General features: G+C 45.3%; 3 protein-coding genes across 3 annotated transcripts; all 3 read left to right on the top strand.

Annotated features, from left to right (window-relative positions):
- The first annotated feature begins 278 nt into the window (after positions 1-278).
- Positions 279-1,220, top strand: LOC139782613 (uncharacterized). Its single transcript, XM_071721630.1, has one exon. It carries the CDS (start codon positions 279-281, stop codon positions 1,218-1,220), a length of 942 nt encoding a protein of 313 aa, XP_071577731.1.
- Positions 1,221-8,747: 7,527 nt separating this feature from the next.
- Positions 8,748-12,666, top strand: LOC139782612 (uncharacterized). The gene is made up of 2 exons (XM_071721628.1): positions 8,748-11,129; positions 11,239-12,666. Exons 1-2 carry the CDS (start codon positions 8,748-8,750, stop codon positions 12,664-12,666), a joined length of 3,810 nt encoding a protein of 1,269 aa, XP_071577729.1.
- A 648-nt stretch (positions 12,667-13,314) lies between these two features.
- Positions 13,315-13,875, top strand: LOC139782610 (uncharacterized). The gene has a single exon (XM_071721627.1). The coding sequence runs from the start codon at positions 13,315-13,317 to the stop codon at positions 13,873-13,875; it is 561 nt and encodes a 186-aa protein (XP_071577728.1).
- Positions 13,876-20,289: the final 6,414 nt, after the last annotated feature.

The following is a 20,289-nucleotide window of genomic DNA, read 5'->3' as shown; positions in this document are numbered from 1 at the left end:
AAGATGTCAAAGTAAAATGTACTAACCTCGTCCTCTACAAGAGGACAACGAAACACATGTGTCACACGCGTTGTCGCTATGTATAATTCAATATGGCAGCAGGTACCTGAGCACAGTTAACCCTGACCAATCAGCGCAATCTTACGATCACGTGATCATTTGCGAATCTCTGTTACACTATAAGATCTCTAATTCTGGGCGTACACCGCGCGATCAAACGGGTACTTTTTAGTTGTTATAGGTGTTTCCGAGCCAACCCGCACGTAGTACAACCCCCTATGCTTGATTTGCCGGTTGAAAGAGTTAATCAAGTCAAGCCCTTCTCAGTTACCGGAGTGGAGTTTGCGGGACCTTTCCTCATGACTAACCGTAGAGCTCGTGGAACCTCGTCTTACAAGGTATACGTCTGCCTATTCGTTTGTTTTGCTGTTAAAGCGATCCATCTCGAGATCGCTTTTTCGTTGTCGACGGACTCCTTTCTCTCCGCATTGCGCCGTTTCGTGGCCCGACAAGGACGTTGCTCGTTATTATTTAGTGATTGCAGCACTAATTTTCTAGGCGCCTCTCGGGAACTCGAGCATCATATGCAACTTGCGGCGGAACAGGAGAAAATCAAATGGTCGTTTAATCCTTCCTCTGCACCGCATTTCGGCGGGCTATGGGAATCGGGAGTCAAGTTATTCAAAACTTACCTTCGGCGGGTGGTGGGGGATCAAATCCTTTTGATAGAGGATTTCAGCACAGTTTCGGCACAAATAGAAGCCGTGTTGAACTCTAGACCGCTCTGTCCCATAAGCACAGATCCTTCTGATCTTGAGGTCCTTTCGCCGGGACATTTCCTTACAATGAAGCCACTCGTATCCATCCCTAGTCCTGACTTAACTCAGTTACCGCTGAATCGCTTGAGCCGATGGCAACTCATACAAAGAATCCATCAGGATTTCTGGAAGCGTTGGCACCAGGAGTATTTCCATACTCTCCAGCAACGTCCCAAATGGTGGAGTCAAACTAATACGGTACACGAGGGTTCTCTGGTCCTCATCAAGGACGAGAACGCGTCCCCTTTGCGACGGAGGCAAAAACGAATAGAAAAACTACATCCGGGTAGTGATGGCGTCCCACGTGTCGCCACGGTGAGGGTGGCGGATGGCTCCTTGTTACGACTTTTGGTGAACCTCTGCCCGTTGCCGATGGGCAAGCCCCCAGAAAATTCATTGTAAGAAGATACTTCGTATTTTGGTGGGCGGTATGTTTGGTACTGCTTTGTAAATAGTTAGTTAGTAATCATTAGTTGATAAATTCGTCTTGTACATTTATTGTCTCGCGAAACGTCGGCGGAACGCGATCGATAGCTTCGATTGATATGCCTACGCGTGACTCATCAATTGGTGCTGCCATTGCTCATAAATGGAAACTTTGCCGGTTTGTAACAGTATTGTTACCAGGAGTTACAAAGGGTTAAATATTAACCAAGCATCGTGTAGGAAATGTTCTGCTATTTTAGAAAGAACACACGATTATGGTCCACATTTATTTTTGGATACTAGTATAATTTCGGATCCAACTTATAATATTGAACGCAAAGAAATATCTCTTGAAAGTTTGACAAAAATAATCAAACTCGGTGAAATAGTTACACGTTATGCGGCATTGTTAACTACTGTGGGGTGCTACTTACAATCTCAGCCCCAGATTTATCTTATGATCCAGTAACGTCCGAGGAGAACCTGTGAATTTATTTTTGATTTCTTTGGGGGCCCCGCGAGATGCGGGGCGACGTGCGAAGCACGTGTGCACGGCGCCCGGAGGGTTATGTCTCCGGATACGCTATGCAGGGAGAAAGTTATTCTCCGAATAGCTCCCTTAATAAGGAGCGTCTCTGGCGGCTGATCCTAGTGTATCGTTTAGGAATCAGACCTTTGCCCGGAGTCCTGGGCATCCGCTTCGGCGTACTTGGTAGCGGACTCGGTGGATCAAATACCACCAGTGAGGGTGGCAATAAGGAATCGGTCTGCGTTTGCTGGCACTTCTTCTTCGGCAAGGTTATTATCTTCGGCGAGGCTAACTCCGCCAGGCGTTGTTTCCAAAAACGTGGTGTCGGCAGGTCCGACAGGTTAATGGGAATTAACTTCCACTCTCGGAAAGATTCTACTTTCCCTTCGAGACGTGGTTGAGACGTCTCCGGCATTGGCTCGACGGAAGGCCGAGCCCTGGGAGCGGGCGGACTTGGTGCCGGTGCTTGCCCGTGGCCGGGACAGCCACGCTGCTTCCTCTTACGCGGCAGCTTGCCGAGTGTGCTGGTGTTGTTTGGAACCGAAGGCCCGGAGCTCTCTCTGTCACCAGAGGCCCGGGGCACACCTCGTTATGCAGAGGCCTAAAAAGCTCACTCTGATTTAGAGGCCCACAAGGAGCTCGCTCTATAGTTCCGTAGGAACTGATTTCCGACCTTACAATCTCGATTGATAGCCTGTCGTACAAAAAGGCGTCTCAACTCGAGAGAAGGCTCTGAAGTCCTCTCAGCGGGTGGTCCTCTTAAAGCTCCCCAGCGAAATCTGGCTTACGCAAAACTGCATGAGAATTAGCCGCCTAGCGGCGGCGCGGCGAACTCGCTGGCGCGTGCGGCGGCTCGCCGTGCGGCGGCTCGAGCGGCGGTTCGCCAGGCGCGTAGCATCGCGGCGCGGTGCCCCGAGGCGCTATGATTCGGCCGCCACATCACTCCCTTGCTTGATTTAAAGTCCATCTTGAAAACGGATTGGTGGACGTGACGCTCGTCCGCTTCTCGTACGTGTTGGCTGCGTCTTCTCGGGGCTTTGCTCGGATTGAGGCGCTTCTTCTTCTTGTTCCAGCACGTAAGCCGGTTTAAGCCTGTCTACCGATACTCGAACAGCTCGTCCGTTTATGCGGAGTTTATAAGTTTTCTCTCCTCTACTGAGAACTTGATAAGGTCCATCATATGGTGTCTGGAGAGCTCTTGTCGGCGCGTCATGTCTCAGAAAGACTTGCTGTGATGTAGCCAAGTCCTTGTATATTAATGTAGCTTTTTGACCATGTCTTCTAATTTTTGGTCGTAGGTTTCTCATTATTTTTTTTAATTGTGTAGCGAAACTTCTGTCAAATCATGCTCCGTGTTTTCTTCGTCTAAGAATTGTCCAGGTAATCGTATGGATTCCCCATAGACCATTTCCGCTGGTGTGGCTTGAAGGTCTTCTTTCCAGGCAGCTCTGATGCTCATCAAGACTACAGGGAGAATGTCTGCCCATTCTTCCGTTTGATGGCTTTTGATGGCAGTTTTTAATTGTCTGTGCATTCTCTCTACCATTCCGTTAGCTGCTGGATGATATGCCGTAGTACGCAGGTGAGACGATCCTGTTAGCTTTGCCAGCCTTTTGAAGAGATCGGATTTAAATTGACGTCCCTGGTCCGTCGTTATGCGTGTCGGAGTTCCATATCTGGCCACCCAGTTGACGAATAATTGTCTAGCAACCGTTTCAGCCGTTATGTCCGGAATAGGTATCGCCTCTGGCCATCTTGAAAAACGGTCTACTATCGTTAGACAATATTTGTAACCCAGTGAAATTGGCATTGGGCCCACTATATCCACATGGATATGTTGAAATCTTCTTGTGGGCGCTAAGAAATTTCCTGTCGGTGTGACTGTATGTCTGAATATCTTGGCTTTCTGACACTGCAAGCACGCTTGTGCCCATTTGCGACTGTCTTGTTCTATGCATGGCCATACATATTTTTGCTTCACTAGTCTCGCCGTTGCTTTAATCCCGGGATGCGCCAGACCATGCAGGGCTTGAAATACCTGCCATCTAAATGGTTCAGTGACGAAGGGACGCATGACCGGTGTAGACGTATCACAATAAAGTGTCGTTGAGGAGCCTGGTATCTAAACTTGTTTCAATTTTAATGACGACTGTTTGTCACCGTCTAAGATTTTTTTCAGCTCTATGTCTTCCCTCTGCGACTTTGCTAACTCCTCAAAATCTGGTGCCTTTTCGATGGCCTCGATACGAGACAGTGTATCTGCGACAACGTTATCTTTGCCGGCCACGTGTCGTATATCTGTTGAAAATTGACCAACAAAATCCAGATGTCGAGCCTGTCTGGGGGAGCTTCGTAGTAAATCTTGTCGAAAAGCGTATGTTAACGGTTTATGGTCCGTTAGAATTGTGAATTCACGTCCTTCCAATAAATGGCGGAAATGTTTTACCGCTGTGTAGATTGCTAACAGTTCTCTGTCATACGGGCTGTATTGCTTCTGAGCTCGATTGAGCTTTTTGCTCATAAATGCGAGAGGCTGCCATCCTATTTCAGTCTCTTGTTGTACCACTGCTCCGAGTGCCGTATCTGAGGCATCTGTGGTCAGGGTCATCCTTGCTCCCGTTTTCGGATGTGCCAATAGTGTAGCTTTCGTCAAACTGTCTTTGCAGTCTTTAAACGCCAGCTCTAGCTGCGGGGTCCACTCTACTGGAGTTTTCCCTTTCATCTTCGGACCACGTAGAACGTCATGCAACGCCGCTTGGTCCTTTGCTGCATTCGGTATAAATCTCCGATAAAAATTTAGTGTTCCCAAGAATTGTCTCAGTTGTTTAATGTTCTCGGGTTTCTTGAAATCTTGTATGGCCTGGACTTTCTCTGCCAACGGTTGTACGCCTTCTGCGGACACTAGTTATCCCAGGAATTTTACCTGAGTAGCTCCCAGCACGCATTTCGCTGGATTAAGTTTTATACCATATTCTTCGAGGCGTTTGAATAGTATCTCTAAGTGTTTGAGGTGCTCTTCTTCCGAGTCCGAAGCGACTATGATGTCATCGATATAGGCGTAACAAAAATCCAAACCGTGTAAGACTTCGTTTATAAACCTTTGAAAGGTTTGTGAAGCGTTCCGCAAACCAAAGGGCATGTAACAGAACTCGAATAATCCGAATGGCGTAATAATTGCCGTCTTCGGAATGTCCTCTGGATGTACTGGAATTTGATTATAAGCCCTAACCAGATCCAGTGTAGAATATATTTTCTTTCCGTACATCAAATGCGTAAAATCTTCTATGTGCGGGACCGGGTATCGGTCCGGTTCCGTGCGAGCATTCACACCTCTGTAGTCTCCGCAGGGCCTCCATGAATCTCCCTTTTTTGGAGCCATATGCAAGGGTGAGGCCCACGGGCTCTTAGAAGGACGAATGATTCTTTCTGCCAGAAGGAGATCAAACTCTGCCTTCGCTGCCTTGAACTTGTCCGGTGCCAGTCTCCGAGTTCGGCAGGCCTCTGGAGGTCCCGGTGTGGTTTTTATGAAATGTACTGTGGAATGTGAGCACTTCTGCATGTGTGTTCCCGTTGTCTGCGTAATGCGTGGGAAACGTTTTAATAGCTGGTGAAAGGGTGAGTCCTCTATCATTGATTTGACGGACGGCGCTCCATTCCTGTTTGCTGACCCGTTGGCTATTAACCCTGTCTTGGCATCCACCAATTGCCCCTTTCTGACATCTGGAAGGAGGTGGAAGTGCGCCAGGAAATCCGATCCAATAATCGGCGATGTCACATCAGCTGTGACAAAACGTCACAGGAAACCGAGATCTGGTTGTATGGCGAGGTCTCCATATGTTTTAATGACGGATCTATTTGCCGCAAAAAGTCCATTAGTGCCAATCAAACGACGATTCTGCACCAACGATCGAGGATAAACGCTGACGTCGGATCCCGTATCGATTAGGTATCGCGTCTTGGTCTTGCGATCTGTCATGAACAGGCGGCAGGGTCGTTTCGGGCCAGGGTCGCTTGCCGCTAACAACGACCGCCCAGTTAGTTTTCCAAAGACAATGGCTTCTTATATTCACACGGCTGTGTGCATTTCCGGGCTTTATCTTTGAACCTTCTATGATAAATGCATATTTTATCGTCCGTATCCTTCTGTTTCCTGTGAGGACGGCTCTTAGAACGGTCGCGTTTCTTGCTCTTCTCCGCGGACCGAGCCAATCGAGTGTTTAGGCTTGCTACTTGTTTGGCCAGTCCTTTAATTTGGTCCTCCAACGTAGGAGTACTCGTCGAGGGTTGTACGCTGGCGACTGTAACTGCTCTACAGGTGACTTCAAATACTCTGTCTGCCTGCTCGGCTACTGCTTCTAAGTTATCCGCGGTCCTTGTTGCCAGGATAGCTTGCAGTTGAGATGGTAGTCTACCCATCCATAACGTGCGCAAGAGTTGTTCCGGAATGGCCGAACTAGCGAGGGCTTGTAAATGTCGTAGAAACTGCGATGTTTTCGATCACCCATCTCTTCATGTTCTAATAACTGACGAATTTGTTGCTCTTGAGATACCGATAAGCGTTGTATCAGTGCCTTCTTAATGCTCGCGTATTTATCGGCTTGCGGAGGTTTTGTGATTAAGTCCTTAATCTCTTTGGCATGTTTCGTATCGATGTGCGACAACACGTAAGCGTATTTGGTGCTGTCCTGTGTAATGCCTCTAAGTTGAAATTGGCCTTCTAATTGCGCAAACCATAGCTCCGGTTCATCTGCCCAGAAGGGGGGCACTTTTAAACCTATACGGTTGATTTGTGCACGTTTTTCGTTAAGATTTGCCATGTCAACGGTTCCCTCGGTCGGATTCGTCATACTGGATCACGTCGGGGTCACCACTTTGTGGGGTGCTACTTACAATCTCAGCCCCACGATTTATCTTATGATCCAGTGACGTCCGAGGAGAACCTGTAAATTTATTTTTGATTTCTTTGGGGGCCCCGCGAGATGCGGGGCGACGTGCGAAGCACGTGTGCAAGGCGCCCGGAGGGTTATGTCTCCGGATACGCTATGCAGGGAGAAAGTTATTCTCCGAATAGCTCCCTTAATAAAGAGCGTCTCTGGCGGCTGATCCTAGTGTATCGTTTAGGAATCAGACCTTTGGCCGGAGTCCTGGGCAATCGCTTCGGCGTACTTGGTAGCGGACTCGGTGGATCAAATACCACCAGTGAGGGTGGCAATAAGGAATCGGTCTGCGTTTGCTGGCACTTCTTCTTCGGCGAGATTATTATCTTCGGCAAGGCTAATATCTTCGGCGAGGCTAATATCTTCGGCGAGGCTAACTCCGCCAGGCGTTGTTTCCAAAAACGTGGTGTCGGCAAGTCCGACAGGTTAATGGGAATTAACTTCCACTCTCGGAAAGATTCTTTCCCTTCGAGACGTGGTTGAGACGTCTCCGGCGTTGGCTCGATGGAAGGCCGAGCACTGGGAGCGGGCGGACTTGGTGCCGGTGCTTGCCCGTGGCCGGGACAGTCACGCTGCTTCCTCTTACGCGGCAGCTTGCCGAGTGTGCTGGTTGTTAAGATAGTAATGTCATTTTTTATATAGTATTCTATCTATCTAATTATATAATCCTAGTTCTAAGGTTTTCGTGTTTTTTATTATACACAGTTGGTACTATTGTCTGTTCGTTCGTTCGCTTAAGAAATTAGATACTCGATAACACGTTTCGTTATGGTCTCAGTAAGTTGTATAAAAGACCAAATAAATAGTATCTATTATACAAAATAATAAAAGAGTCTCGTAAATACAATTGCGGAAAGCCTATCCAACAACAGGTTATGGGCCCAGGCTACAGGATTGCAGAGAATACGTAAGATACAAATCATCGAGGTTAAGTACGATATCTAAAATGGCTCAGAATATAAGTAAGAGTAATTTCTATAACATTGATCCACTGAACGGCGAAAATTATGAAGCCTGGAAGTTTAGAGTTAAAACAATATTGATTGAGAATAATGTAGAAGAGATGATAGCCGTTAGATATAGCGATGAGAACTACGAGACTCAGATGCAAAAGGAAGAAGCAAGAAAGAGAGAGAATAAGTGCAAATCTATACTTGTACAATGTATAGATGATGCGCAAATAAATACAATACGAGACAAGGCAACAGCGTATGATATGTGGATGAGTCTGCAAGATGTACACGAGAAAAGAAGTCTACCCGGAAAATTATTCCTTCGAAGAAAATTAATGTCAATGAAGATGAATGAAGGAGAGAAGTTAGAGGATTTCCTATCAAAATATGATCATGTTCTATGTCAGCTGTGTTAGAGCTAGCGCTAGAGCATAATTTGCCGATTAGATTATCGCGCGGTCATATACCGACTGCAGGCGACACCACCATCGACCAAGGCGAGCGCGGACCGGCAGCACTGTCCGAAAGCGCGGGACACAGATACTCACGCCCCGAGAGTGCGAGAGAACGGTTAAGAACATCGAGCGTAACGGTCACGAATCGACTAGTGCGAACAGTTTTTGTACAGGTTATACATTTCAGTAAAGGCAAGGATCAAGCCAGTGACGAGTTTTCTTTATCCCTACGTAACTCCTCCACGCGAAACGTGTCGGGTGGAACATTATGGTCCTTCGAGCCGGATACCGCAGTACGAGCATACGAGCGAGAGTTGGTCGAAACAATCCCAGCTAGCGTGCACACGCGGAAAGCGTGCATCCATTGTGGAAGGAAGGGCGAGTCGAAGCAGAGGCTCCCCTTTGTAGCACAGACGACGGAATATACTCGCGCTCTTGTGACGGAGAGCTGAGGTGGTATAGTTTTAGTTTACGCATTTTATATAGAAGTAGGGTTATCTCGCTTTTGTTTGCTTAGAGTCCGAGAGCCACGCGCGACGAGAGCAGAGAAAGCAGCGTAGCCATTTTGTTCATCGTTGCCGAGTTTCGACGTCGAACTTCGAGATTTTCGAGGCCCTTGCGAATTCAAGATGCCTGAAGGTTTGGAGACGTTAAGGCGTCAGCGCGGAGTGTGCAAGTCGCGTCTCACACATTTTGAAACGTTTATAACCGGGTTTCGCGAAAGTGGCGAGCCGATAGAGGCTTTAAAAGCGAAAATCGAATTTGTTCAAAACTCATGGGCTCAGTTTGATCGAATACAATCGCAAATCGAAACGTTAGACGAGAATGATGCGGAGCGTCCGGTCATCGAGGATCGATACTGTCTCCTTCTTGGTCGTGCTCGCGCCCTCGTAAAAACATTAGCACCCCCTGCGGGGGCAAATCGCGAGCATGCTGACTATGGAAATGCAAATCACGGTATCAAGGTCAAGCTGCCAACTATGAACCTTCCGGTGTTCGACGGAAATCCTGAACAATGGTTAGAGTTTCGAGACAGCTTCCACGGGCTCATAGATGTTAATCACGATTTAACGAATATTCAACGTATGTATTATCTTAAATCATCTCTGAAAGGCAGAGCCGCAGAAGTTATTCAGTCTTTAGAGTCCTCCGCGGAGAATTACCCGATCGCTTGGAATCTCTTAACGAAAAGATTCGAGGATAAACGCGCTATCTCCAACAGGCATTTACAATTATTGCTGGATGTTCCGGTCATGCAAAAGGAATCGGGAATCCAATTGAGACAAACTCTCGACGGTATTCTTCGTCATATTCGCGCATTAGAGTCACTCCGGGCAAATACCTGGGACACAGTTATTAATCACTTAATGATCGCGAAGTTTGATTCCACCACTCGCCGTGAGTGGAGATCCCACATAAAGGATAAGGAAGATATTACGGTTGCCAGCTTGACTGAGTTTCTCGAGGAGAGATGCTCCATAATCGAGCCTGAGACAAGCAAGTTAGTTTCGGGAAAACCACAAGGAAACAAATCAATATCGCAGCAAAAGAAAGTCGACGGCTCAACCGTCTTCGCGAGCACGAGCAAGGAAAATCGATCGATGCGAAAATGTACATTTTGCGACGAGGAATCACACTCGATGTACGCGTGCAATAAGTTCAAGGACTTAACCATTCCTCAGAGATTATCCGCGGTAAATGAGAGAAAACTCTGCCGTAATTGTTTGCGTCCGAATCACTTCGCGCAAGATTGCCAATCATCTACATGTAAGAATTGCAACGCCAAGCATAACACGTTGTTGCATCCGAGCGGCCATACCTACAAGGGGGCAAGTTCAGAAATCGCGAATGCTAGTAGCGTTAGCGCGGGGAACTCAGGGCAACATGATACGAGCGTTAATTGTAATAGCGTAAGTTTCCCGGTGCAATCCAGAGTGTTATTGTCAACGGCACGCGTATGGATTCACGATGCTTCCGGTAACGCGCATGAATGTCGGGTATTGTTGGACTCGGCATCGCAATTCAACTTTCTAACGAAAGAATGTTGTGATCTATTGCAGCTTCAGACACACAAATATAATTGTTCAGTAGGAGGATTAGCCTCATCGATTAATCTCACGGAATGCGCGTCCACTATAATTCGGTCTCGACACACCGCGTATCGAGCCAAGGTTCAATTCCTGATAGTAAAGCAAATAATCGAGCGATTACCTCTCTCAAAGATTGCTGTAGATCAGTTGCGTATTCCCCCCAATATCAAGCTCGCCGACGAGAAATTCTACATTCCCGATAGAGTCGATGCTATATTAGGAGCGAGCGTGTTTTGGGAGCTGTTATGCATCGGGCAAATCAAGCTTCGCAAATCCCTACCGATCCTACAGAAAACGCATCTGGGATGGGTCGTTTCGGGAGACGTTGCGCCGAGCGATCCACCAATGTCGTCTATTTGTTGCTTCTCATCGGAGGCAAGGCTTTGTAATCAAATCGAGAAATTTTGGAAGATCGAGGAAGTGGATCATAAAGCCGCTATATCGAGTAACGACGAAGCTTGCGAACGTCATTTTATGGAGACTCATTGGCAGGACGATACAGGGCGTTTCACCGTGAGCCTTCCTTTCCAGGACGATCCCAGCGAATTGGGCGAATCACGCAGCTATGCTTTGAAGCTATTTCACAAGCTAGAACGAAGGTTACAGAAGAACGCGAAGCTTCGAGAGGGCTACGTGAAGTTTATGAACGAATGCACCGAGCTCAATCACATGTCTGTAGTCAATCCTGATCAAGAGGAGCCTGTTGCGGTATATTACATTCCGCATCATCCGGTCGTTACCCACGAAGGGGGTAAACTCCGCGTGGTATTCAATGCTTCGGCGAAGACTTCCTCAGGGAAATCATTGAACGACATTCTTCGAGTGGGTCCTAATATCCAACAAACGTTATTCGCAATCGTATTGCGTTTTCGACAGCACCTGTACGTCATAACGGCTGATATTATCAAGATGTATCGCCAAGTAAATCTCCAGGCGGAGCAAAGGCATCTACAACGCATTCTATGGAGACCTAGCAACGACGGGCCCATTCTGGATCATCTACTTCTCACGGTAATTTATGGCAACGCAGCAGCGGCGTTTCTGGCCATACGGTCGCTCACATCAAGCCGCCCACAACGCACGTGAATCCTACCCAGCTGCAAGCTCAATCATTATTCGAGACTTCTACGTTGACGATCTGTTGACCGGTCGTGACGATCTCGATGAGCTACGAGCGCTCAAGGATGAACTCATATTGGTATTGAGATCCGCATGTTTCGAGTTATCCAAATGGAAATCGAACGAGCCAACTTTGGTTGATGCAGACGCCGATGATTTTACGATGATTGCAGAGGAAGGTCAGGAGGCAAAAACTCTTGGTCTTGGTTGGACACCAAGCAAGGACACATTCAAATATCGTGTCACCGCGCATAATACAAATTCTCGCGTGACGAAACGCATAGTGCTGTCAACCGTATCCCAAATATTCGATCCCCTGGGACTCGTCGGTCCAGCTATCATCAAGGCTAAAATTCTCTTACAAAAATTATGGCAACTCAATCTGGAGTGGGATGAGTCGTTGCCAATCGACCTGCACACGGAATGGACTACATACGTCCAGGAATTAAGCACCATCAATGACATCTCCATACCTCGAGTGATCATCTGCAAGGATCCGGTTCGCATAGAGCTCCACGGTTTCTCGGATGCTTCGGAGAGCGCGTATGGAGCGTGTATATATCTACGCTCAGTTGATGCCACGGGAAAGGTCACTATCCGATTGGTGTGTGCGAAGTCCAGAGTCGCTCCACTAAAAACACTATGTATTGTGCGTCTCGAGTTATTGGGAGCACTCTTACTCTCGCAATTAGCAGATTCGACGGTTCAATCCCTCACGATATCGCTTCCGGATCGATATTATTGGTGCGACTCGTCCATAGTTTTGGCATGGATTCATGGCGAGCCTCACGTCAGGAAGGCCTTTGTGGCGAATCGTCTAACAAAGATTCATCAGTTAACTTCACAGGAGCAATGGCGACACGTCAGATCCGAGGACAACCCCGCAGATGTCATCTCGCGCGGCATCAGGCCTAGTCAGTTAAAGGACTTGCGCCTTTGGTGGCACGGACCCCAATGGCTACTGCATCCCGAGGAGCACATTAACATGCCTGCTCCGAAACCAAGCGGCGAGATCCCCGAAACCAAGAAAGCTACCGTATTAGCTACTCAAGTCATTGAAGCAAATAGTATCCTAGAGAAATTTTCATCATTGTCAAAGCTGAAACGAGTCATCGCTTATTGTTTGCGATGGAAGGAGCGTCCAGAACCTTCGCAGGCTAAGCGAATCAGGCTGATCACTGTGCGTGAACTCGACCGAGCGATGACGGCCATTCTCCGCATGGTGCAAGCGGAGCGTTTTAGTCAAGAAGTGCTCGATCTACAGACTAAGCAGAGAGTCAGTCACGATAGCTCTCTCATTACTCTGCACCCATTCCTGGATGGCGAGAGCCTTATTTGAGTTGGTGGACGCCTGCGTAACGCCCCAGTATCCTATTCACGTCGATACCCCGTCGTTTTACCATCCAATCATCCCGTTACTACCCTTATCATTCGCGATGCTCATTATAAATCGCTGCATGCAGGTGCACAAACGTTATTGTCGATTCTACAAGAGTCTTTTTGGATCCTATCCGCCAAATCTACGGTTCGTAAAGTTCTCTATAAATGCATCGTTTGCTTTCGATCGCGACCCGTCTTCGCGCGACATGTCATGGGAGATTTGCCGGAGAGTCGCGTAACTCACAAGCGTGCGTTCTTCAACGTCGGGATAGATTACGGAGGCCCATTTAGCATTAAACTTAGTCGCAATAAAACATGTAAAGCGTATTTATGTTTATTCGTTTGTATGAGTACGCGCGCCATACATTTGGAGCTAGTTTCCGACTTGAGCACTCCCGCCTTTCTCAATGCTCTAAAGCGGTTCATAGCTCGGCGAGGAAAGTGTGCGAACATTTATTCTGACAATGGTAGCAACTTTAAGGGTGCGAATCATGAGTTGCGTGCGTTATATGATTTAGTGTCGCAACAATCTCATCTATCGACGATCGATCATTACTGCTCTAAACAAGCCATACAATGGCATTTTATTCCGCCGTATTCCCCTCACATGGGTGGCCTATGGGAGGCCGGGATTAAATCGGTCAAAACACATTTGCGTAGAATTCTAAGCGAGGCGTTATTAACTTTCGAGGAAATGTACACCGTGTGCACGCAGGTTGAGGCAGTTCTTAACTCCCGACCATTAACGCCTATCTCTAATGACCCCACCGATCTCGCGCCCTTGACCCATGGTCATTTCTTAATCGGTGAGGCACTTACAAGCATTCCGGAACCAAATTGGTCCGAGATGCCATCCAATCGGCTTACTCGGTTTCAATACGTTGCAAAATTGACCCAACAGTTTTGGGCAAGATGGTCGAATGAATATTTATCGAATCTGCAGCAGAGGTTTAAGTGGAATCGCGAGGATCGAGCGTCGAAGATTGAGATTAGAGCAATGGTTGTCTTGCGCGACGAGCAAGCACCACCCATGCGTTGGGCGTTAGGAAGGATAGTGGAATGCCACTCCGGCCAGGACGGAATAACGCGAGTCGTCAGTGTAAAGACTTCTAAAGGAGTCACGAAACGCGCTTTGGCGAAAATATGTTTGTTGCCCATCGAGGCCTAAATTTAAGTTTAAGATATTAAGGCAAATAATCTTATGCGCTTATATATTAGTTTTGTTAATCGAAGTCACGTGGTTTATCCATCGCATTGCGTACCAAGGAGCCTTGTTTTCTCATTTCATATATCTATATTCTTTTGAAAGCCCAGTCTTTCAAGGCGGGCGACATGTTAGAGCTAGCGCTAGAGCATAATTTGCCGATTAGATTATCGCGCGGTCATATACCGACTGCAGGCGACATCACCATCGACCGAGGCGAGCGCGGACCGGCAGCACTGTCCGAAAGCGCGGGACACAGATACTCACGCCCCGAAAGTGCGAGAGAACGGTTAAGAACATCGAGCGTAACGGTCACGAATCGACTAGTGCGAACAGTTTTTGTACAGGTTATACATTTCAGTAAAGGCAAGGATCAAGCCAGTGACGAGTTTTCTTTGTCCCTACGTAACTCCTCCACGCGAAACGTGTCGGGTGGAACAAGCTGAAATCATCAGGAGCTGAAATAAAAGAAGAAGATGCTATTTGTACGTTACTACTCGCATTACCAAAGTCATATGAAACAGTGGTGACGGTTCTTGAAAATATGGCAATGGAGGCATTGGACATGAATTATGTGAAGACAAGATTAAGGATAGATTCTGAGAAGAAGAGAGAAAAAGATGATGGCCAGAGTGAACCAACGAAGCCAGCTGCATTCAACACCAACAAGTCAATAAGATGTTACAATTGCGGTGAAATTGGACATATCAAGAAACATTGTAAGAAGCCATCTTCTCAAGATCAACCGAATTATCAAGGCAACACATTTAGGGGACCACAAAACAGAAGAGGATTCCACCACACAAACAGAGGAGGTAGAGGCTATAGAGGATGGAACAACCAACCAAATTATAGACATGCTAACCACAATCAACAAAGAAGAGGACATTATGCCGAAGCGGATAATACGCGTGAAGATAGCATATGCTTTTTAAGTAATAGAGATAGTAATACAGAGGCAGTAAGTAATGATAACATTTCGTTCTTCGTTGTGATTCGGGATGTACTGATCATTTAGTAAACAACAAAGAATATTTCAGTGACTTTATGAAATTAAATGAACCAATAAAGATAGCAGTTGCCAAAGACAAAAGTTACTTAGAAGCAATAGGTGTAGGAAATATCAATGTTCAAAGTTGTGTGAATGGCAACAAAATCAGATGTACTATTAAAAACGTTTTTTATGTCCCGAATCTAAAGAAAAATCTATTGTCAGTTAGAAGACTAGAAATGTTTAATATAAGTGTAATATTTGAAAAGGGTAAAGTAAAGTTGTTTGATGGAAAGAGAATAATAGGTTGCTTAATGTACTTAATGCTGGGTTCTCGTCCAGATTTAAGTTTTGCTATAAACTACTTAAGTAGATATCAAGATAAATATCCAAATGCAGTATGGCAACATTTGAAAAGAATACTAAGGTACATAAAGGGAACGATAGATTTGAGTTTGATTTATACAAGAAAAGAGGAAAATCAACAGTTAGTGTGTTACGTAGATGCAGATTGGGGAGGAGATACTCATGACCGAAAGTCTGTATCTGGATATTTAATCAAAGTATTTGATTGTACAGTATCTTGGGTTACTCGTAAACAAACATGTATTGCATTGTCAACGACTGAGGCAGAACTGGTAGCATTATGTAACTCGGTTGTTGATAGTTTATGGTTTAAGAAGTTATTGTTAGATTTTAATATTATAACTGATAATATTGTGATATTCGAAGATAATCAAGCTTGCATATATCTAATTAAGAATCCGGAAAATAATCGACGAATTAAACACATGGATTTAAAATACAAGTTTATTTGTGAGAAATATAAAAGTGGAATTATAAGGTTAGAATATATTAACGGTAAGGAGCAACAAGCGGATATGTTAACTAAAGGTTTGACGAGTGTTTTGTTCTGTAATAATCGTATACGTTTAGGCTTAGAGTGATAAAAAGAGATATCCTATGTATAAACTATTTAAGTTTGCAAGTTTGTTGTTGTAATAACAATAATTAAAGATAATATTCAGAGAGGGAAAAAAAATGACATTAAGAGAGGGTGTTAAGATAGTAATGTCATTCTTTATATAGTATTCTATCTATCTAATTATATAATCCTAGTTCTAAGGTTTTTGTGTTTTTTATTATACACAGTTGGTACTATTGTCTGTTCGTTCGTTCGCTTAAGAAATTAGATACTCGATAACACGTTTCGTTATGGTCTCAGTAAGTTGTATAAAAGACCAAATAAATAGTATCTATTATACAAAATAATAAAAGAGTCTCGTAAATACAATTGCGGAAAGCCTATCCAACAACACTGGTGTTGTTTGGAACCGAAGGCCCGGAGCTCTCTCTGTTACCAGAGGCCCGGGGCACACCTCGTAATGCAGAGGCCTAAAAAGCTCACTCTGATTTAGAGGCCCACAAGGAGCTCGCTCTATAGTTCCGTAGGAACTGATTTCCGACCTTACAATCTCGATTGATAGCCTGTTGTACAAAAAGGCGTCTCAACTCGAGAAAAGGCTCTAAAGTCCTCTCAGCGGGTGGTCCTCTTAAAGCTCCCCAGCGAAATCTGGCTCGCGCGAAACTGCATGAGCGTTAGCCGCCTAGCGGCGGCGCGGCGAACTCGCTGGCGCGTGCGGCGGCTTGGCCGTGCGGCGGCTCGAGCGGCGGCTCACCAGGCGCGTAGCATCGCGGCGCGGTGCCCCGTGGCGCTATGATTCGGCCGCCACAATTACAAAGGAAATCAAAACAAATCTTTTGAAGTGTTAGGACATTATACGGCTGTAACGTATACCAGATTCTTTTGGTACGAATATGACGATCTCAAAAAGAAAAAAAATCAAGAGACACAGTAGTGTCTGGCGCCAAGTATACGCGAAGCGAGACTGCACCGTGGATCTTTTACGCGACGCGACGAGTTGCGAGTACCCGAGATTTTGAGATCTCGATAACCAGTGAACAGGTCAGGTTCTAACTAGGCTTAATGGATAGCTTGGACCAAATTTATATAATAAAAGTGTTTTTATTTTTTCTTTACGTGCTGTACGAAACGCAGATATTACGATTCAAAGTCCGAAGCTGAACATTTAAGAAACGTCGTCAAACGTCACTTTAACTACTTTCGATTACAGATGGCTCTAGATTCAGCGTCATTTTTACTACTTTTTCCTGCAGATGGCTGTTGACTCAACGTCACTTTCATTATCATATGTATGTACGTGTGCATACTGCGCTCAGTGCAGGTAGTGCGTTCAGCGCGCTGTCAGTCAGTTATAACCTAGAAATGGATAGTGACAGACGTGACCGTCGCCGCGTCATGACAGATAGACAAATATATTGACGGCAGGGAGCTGATGCCAAAGAGATCTTTAAAAAGGAAAGTGTTTAATTTAAAATCGCACACGTACGCTGTCTTGTAAAAATTGTAAAAGTTGTAAAGAGAATGAGAAATTGATCTGTAGCGCAATTCGTATTGTAGGCAAGTTATGCTAAAATATTAGTCGAATCGAGTCCATTATTATGAAAGACGTTGATTTTATACTTTGGTGTTTGGAAATTAATTATTCACGAAATTAGCAATAACATAAAAATAAATTTTGGTAAATCTGTAGTATAACGGCATTTCTCCTCTCCTTCTTTGAAGTTTTCAAATTTTGTGTACTTATTTTGTGTAGTAAAAAAGTGTATGTTTCAAACATGTTTCATTTGTGTGTCTCTAATTAATAGATACTTAAAATATCACAATGTCAGTAAGTAAGGAAATGAAAATTGAAATGATAATTTATGGATATATATTTCGTTTCTTACTTCAATTAGATCATAATATGTTATTTATAACTTCAATATGGTATCTGATTGATATATTACATTCAGTAAAACAAATTAACAATAGTCCTTGCTTGCAGTTCAAGATTGTTCGAAGGTGCAAAATGAAATTAAAGTCTGATTCTAACTAAGTGACACTGTTTATTAATTAATCTGAATGCTATGCCCGCTTATTCGAGACTGCTCGCGATTTCGCTTAGATGAGAAATGATGACGTTTCGCGAACGGATGGATAATTTCCCGAAGAGGGGCGAAAACAAGCTGGAATTAACTGACTGGTTGAAACGTCGACTTTGTTTCAAATGTACAATGATATTCGGCGCAACCCGAGAGGCAAGAGGGAAGTTAGAGTGTCGCTCGGCACGTGAACGTGATTGGTTGGAGTTTTTATGTGAAGTAAAAAGCACAGATGAAATTCAAGGAGCGAGCACAATATTTCTCCGAACGAAATAACGAATTGTCCGAACATTCCCGCCCGCCTCGGGGTTGAGAAGTCGACGCCGATGATATGACTTGTTGATACAAAGAATAATACAGTTCAAGGCATAATAATAATCGCGAAATAACGATGGGGAAACAATGCGACAATGAGTTGATGACGAGAGGTTATGCGATATGACAGAAATGCAATGGATGAGTTTATAATAAATAATTGATGAGTTTACAATAAATAATGATGGATGAGAAAATGCGTCGTTTAAGAAATCGGCAGCGGGTATAGTTTTACAATAGGGCGTTTGAACATTGAAGATGCGGTTTTAACTGTACTTACACGGATTAATCCGTCAGCTCCGGCGTGAGTTTGAATGACCCGTCCGAGCGGCCACTTGGCAGGAGGATATTGTTCGTCTTTGAGAAGGTTTAATGGTGCCACTTGGAAACGTCCTGAAGGCGCTTCAAATATCCCGTGGTCCATCGGTGCCAAAATTGATCAATCAATTGACGAAGATGCTGCCAGCGAGTAAGTCGAGATCGCGGGACATCTAAGAGAGAAGACTCAAGGACTGTGGACAAAGGTCCGCCTATAAGAAAGTGTGCCGGTGTTAATGCGTTGGTATCCGAAGTGTCGTCTGACAATGGACACAGTGGACGAGAATTTAGGATGGCCTTGATCTGAATGAGGACAGTAGAGAACTCCTCGTACGTCAGCGGGGTGTTGCCGACGACTCTGCGAAGGTGGAATTTAACGGATTTAACGGCGGCTTCCCACTTTCCGCCAAAATGTGGGGCGGCAGGAGGGTTAAATCGCTACTCGGTTCCGTCAAGCGAGGGTGGTCGTGAAATCCGTGAGTTCTTTGGATGCGGAATTAAATAAGCGACGCAACTCTGCATCGGCACCGACAGATTCGTTCTGCAGTCACTTTTAAGTGTAGTGCAGATTCCGCGTCTCTTCGTGAATCGTTTGTGAACAGCAAGAAAACCCTGAGTTGAGTGATCTGTCGCGAGCTCGAGGTGGACAGCGGATGTGGCGAAGCAGACAAAGACCACGAGAAATCCCTTGTAGATTACAACGACCGCGCCAGGCTTTGAGGCTAAACGGACCGGCGTAGTCTATCCTAGAATTAAGAAATGGTCGCGCTGGTGTTACGCTAGGTCGCGGTAATTGGCCCATGAGTTCCTGAGCGGCTGCAGCGCGGTATCGAGCACAGTGAACGCCTCGTCGTACGAAGGAGTTGACTGGAGTTCGACCACCGAGGATCCAGTAACGTTGACGCAGAATAGCTAACATAAGTTGAGACCGTGCAGAGTCTTCGCATGGACATCGTCGAGAATGAGTCGAGAAAATGTGGAGTTTCGCGGAAGAAAGATTGGATGTTTAGCCTCGAGATTTAACTAAGAATTTTGGAGACGACCGCCCACACGGAGAATACCGTTATTATCAATGAACGGAATAAGGCGAAGGAAAAGATAAGAGCGAGGCAGGGTACTTCCCTGTGAGAGCATTTGTAGCTCACTGGCAAACGAGATAGCTTGCGTGTGGTTCACCCAGAACTCCTCGGCGGCGCAAATTTTCCCGGGCGTCAGAGCGGAATCCGCTGATTCGGACATCTACTAAGCGAGCAGGACCAAATCGACAAAATCAAACCGGACCTATCAAAATATTTAATACCCATTTTGTACTAATTTGTACCACTAACAATAATTTTGACAATATTTCTTTTGGATCAGCAGATGATACCATTGTATTATTGGTGTTTTGTGCGTCGACAATTTTTAATACTCCACGTAAGTAATCTACGTGTTTCTGAAGAAAAGAATCAATGCGCATCAATGGACAATTTTTTAATAATAAAGATTTTAATTTGTTGAATTCGCTTTCAACTGATGCACTAGAAGCAGGTACGCGACTATAACCGAATTGATCTCGGTAGATATTTGTCCAGAATGGTAATAATCTTATATCAATTATTAGGCGTTCAACTATCTGTGGAAAGTAATGCGGATTGATTCTATCGCCCACTGAAGCAATTGAGGACAAATTTATTTACTCAGTACTCCAAGAATTTTCAAACGGATTATTAATAAAAATATTTGTTTCGTTGTCTGTATCTTCAATT

The sequence above is a fragment of the Temnothorax nylanderi genome, unplaced genomic scaffold (assembly GCF_030848795.1).
Source record: "Temnothorax nylanderi isolate EJ_2023f unplaced genomic scaffold, tnyl_v1.0 TNYL_tig0428_pilon, whole genome shotgun sequence".
Lineage (NCBI taxonomy): Eukaryota > Metazoa > Arthropoda > Insecta > Hymenoptera > Formicidae > Temnothorax > Temnothorax nylanderi.
The sequence above is the reverse complement of the archived record's forward strand: the minus strand, read 5'-3'. Positions and strand labels throughout refer to the sequence as shown.

Excerpts from the sequence above, each read along its gene's own strand:
- LOC139782613 (XM_071721630.1), top strand. The coding sequence starts at position 279 with ATGCTTGATTTGCCGGTTGAAAGAGTTAATCAAGTCAAGCCCTTCTCA.
- LOC139782612 (XM_071721628.1), top strand. The coding sequence starts at position 8,748 with ATGCCTGAAGGTTTGGAGACGTTAAGGCGTCAGCGCGGAGTGTGCAAG. Across the intron at positions 11,130-11,238 it reads TTATCAAGATGTATCGCCAA|CAGCGGCGTTTCTGGCCATA; the intron begins GTAAATCTCCAG and ends ATGGCAACGCAG.
- LOC139782610 (XM_071721627.1), top strand. The coding sequence starts at position 13,315 with ATGGGTGGCCTATGGGAGGCCGGGATTAAATCGGTCAAAACACATTTG.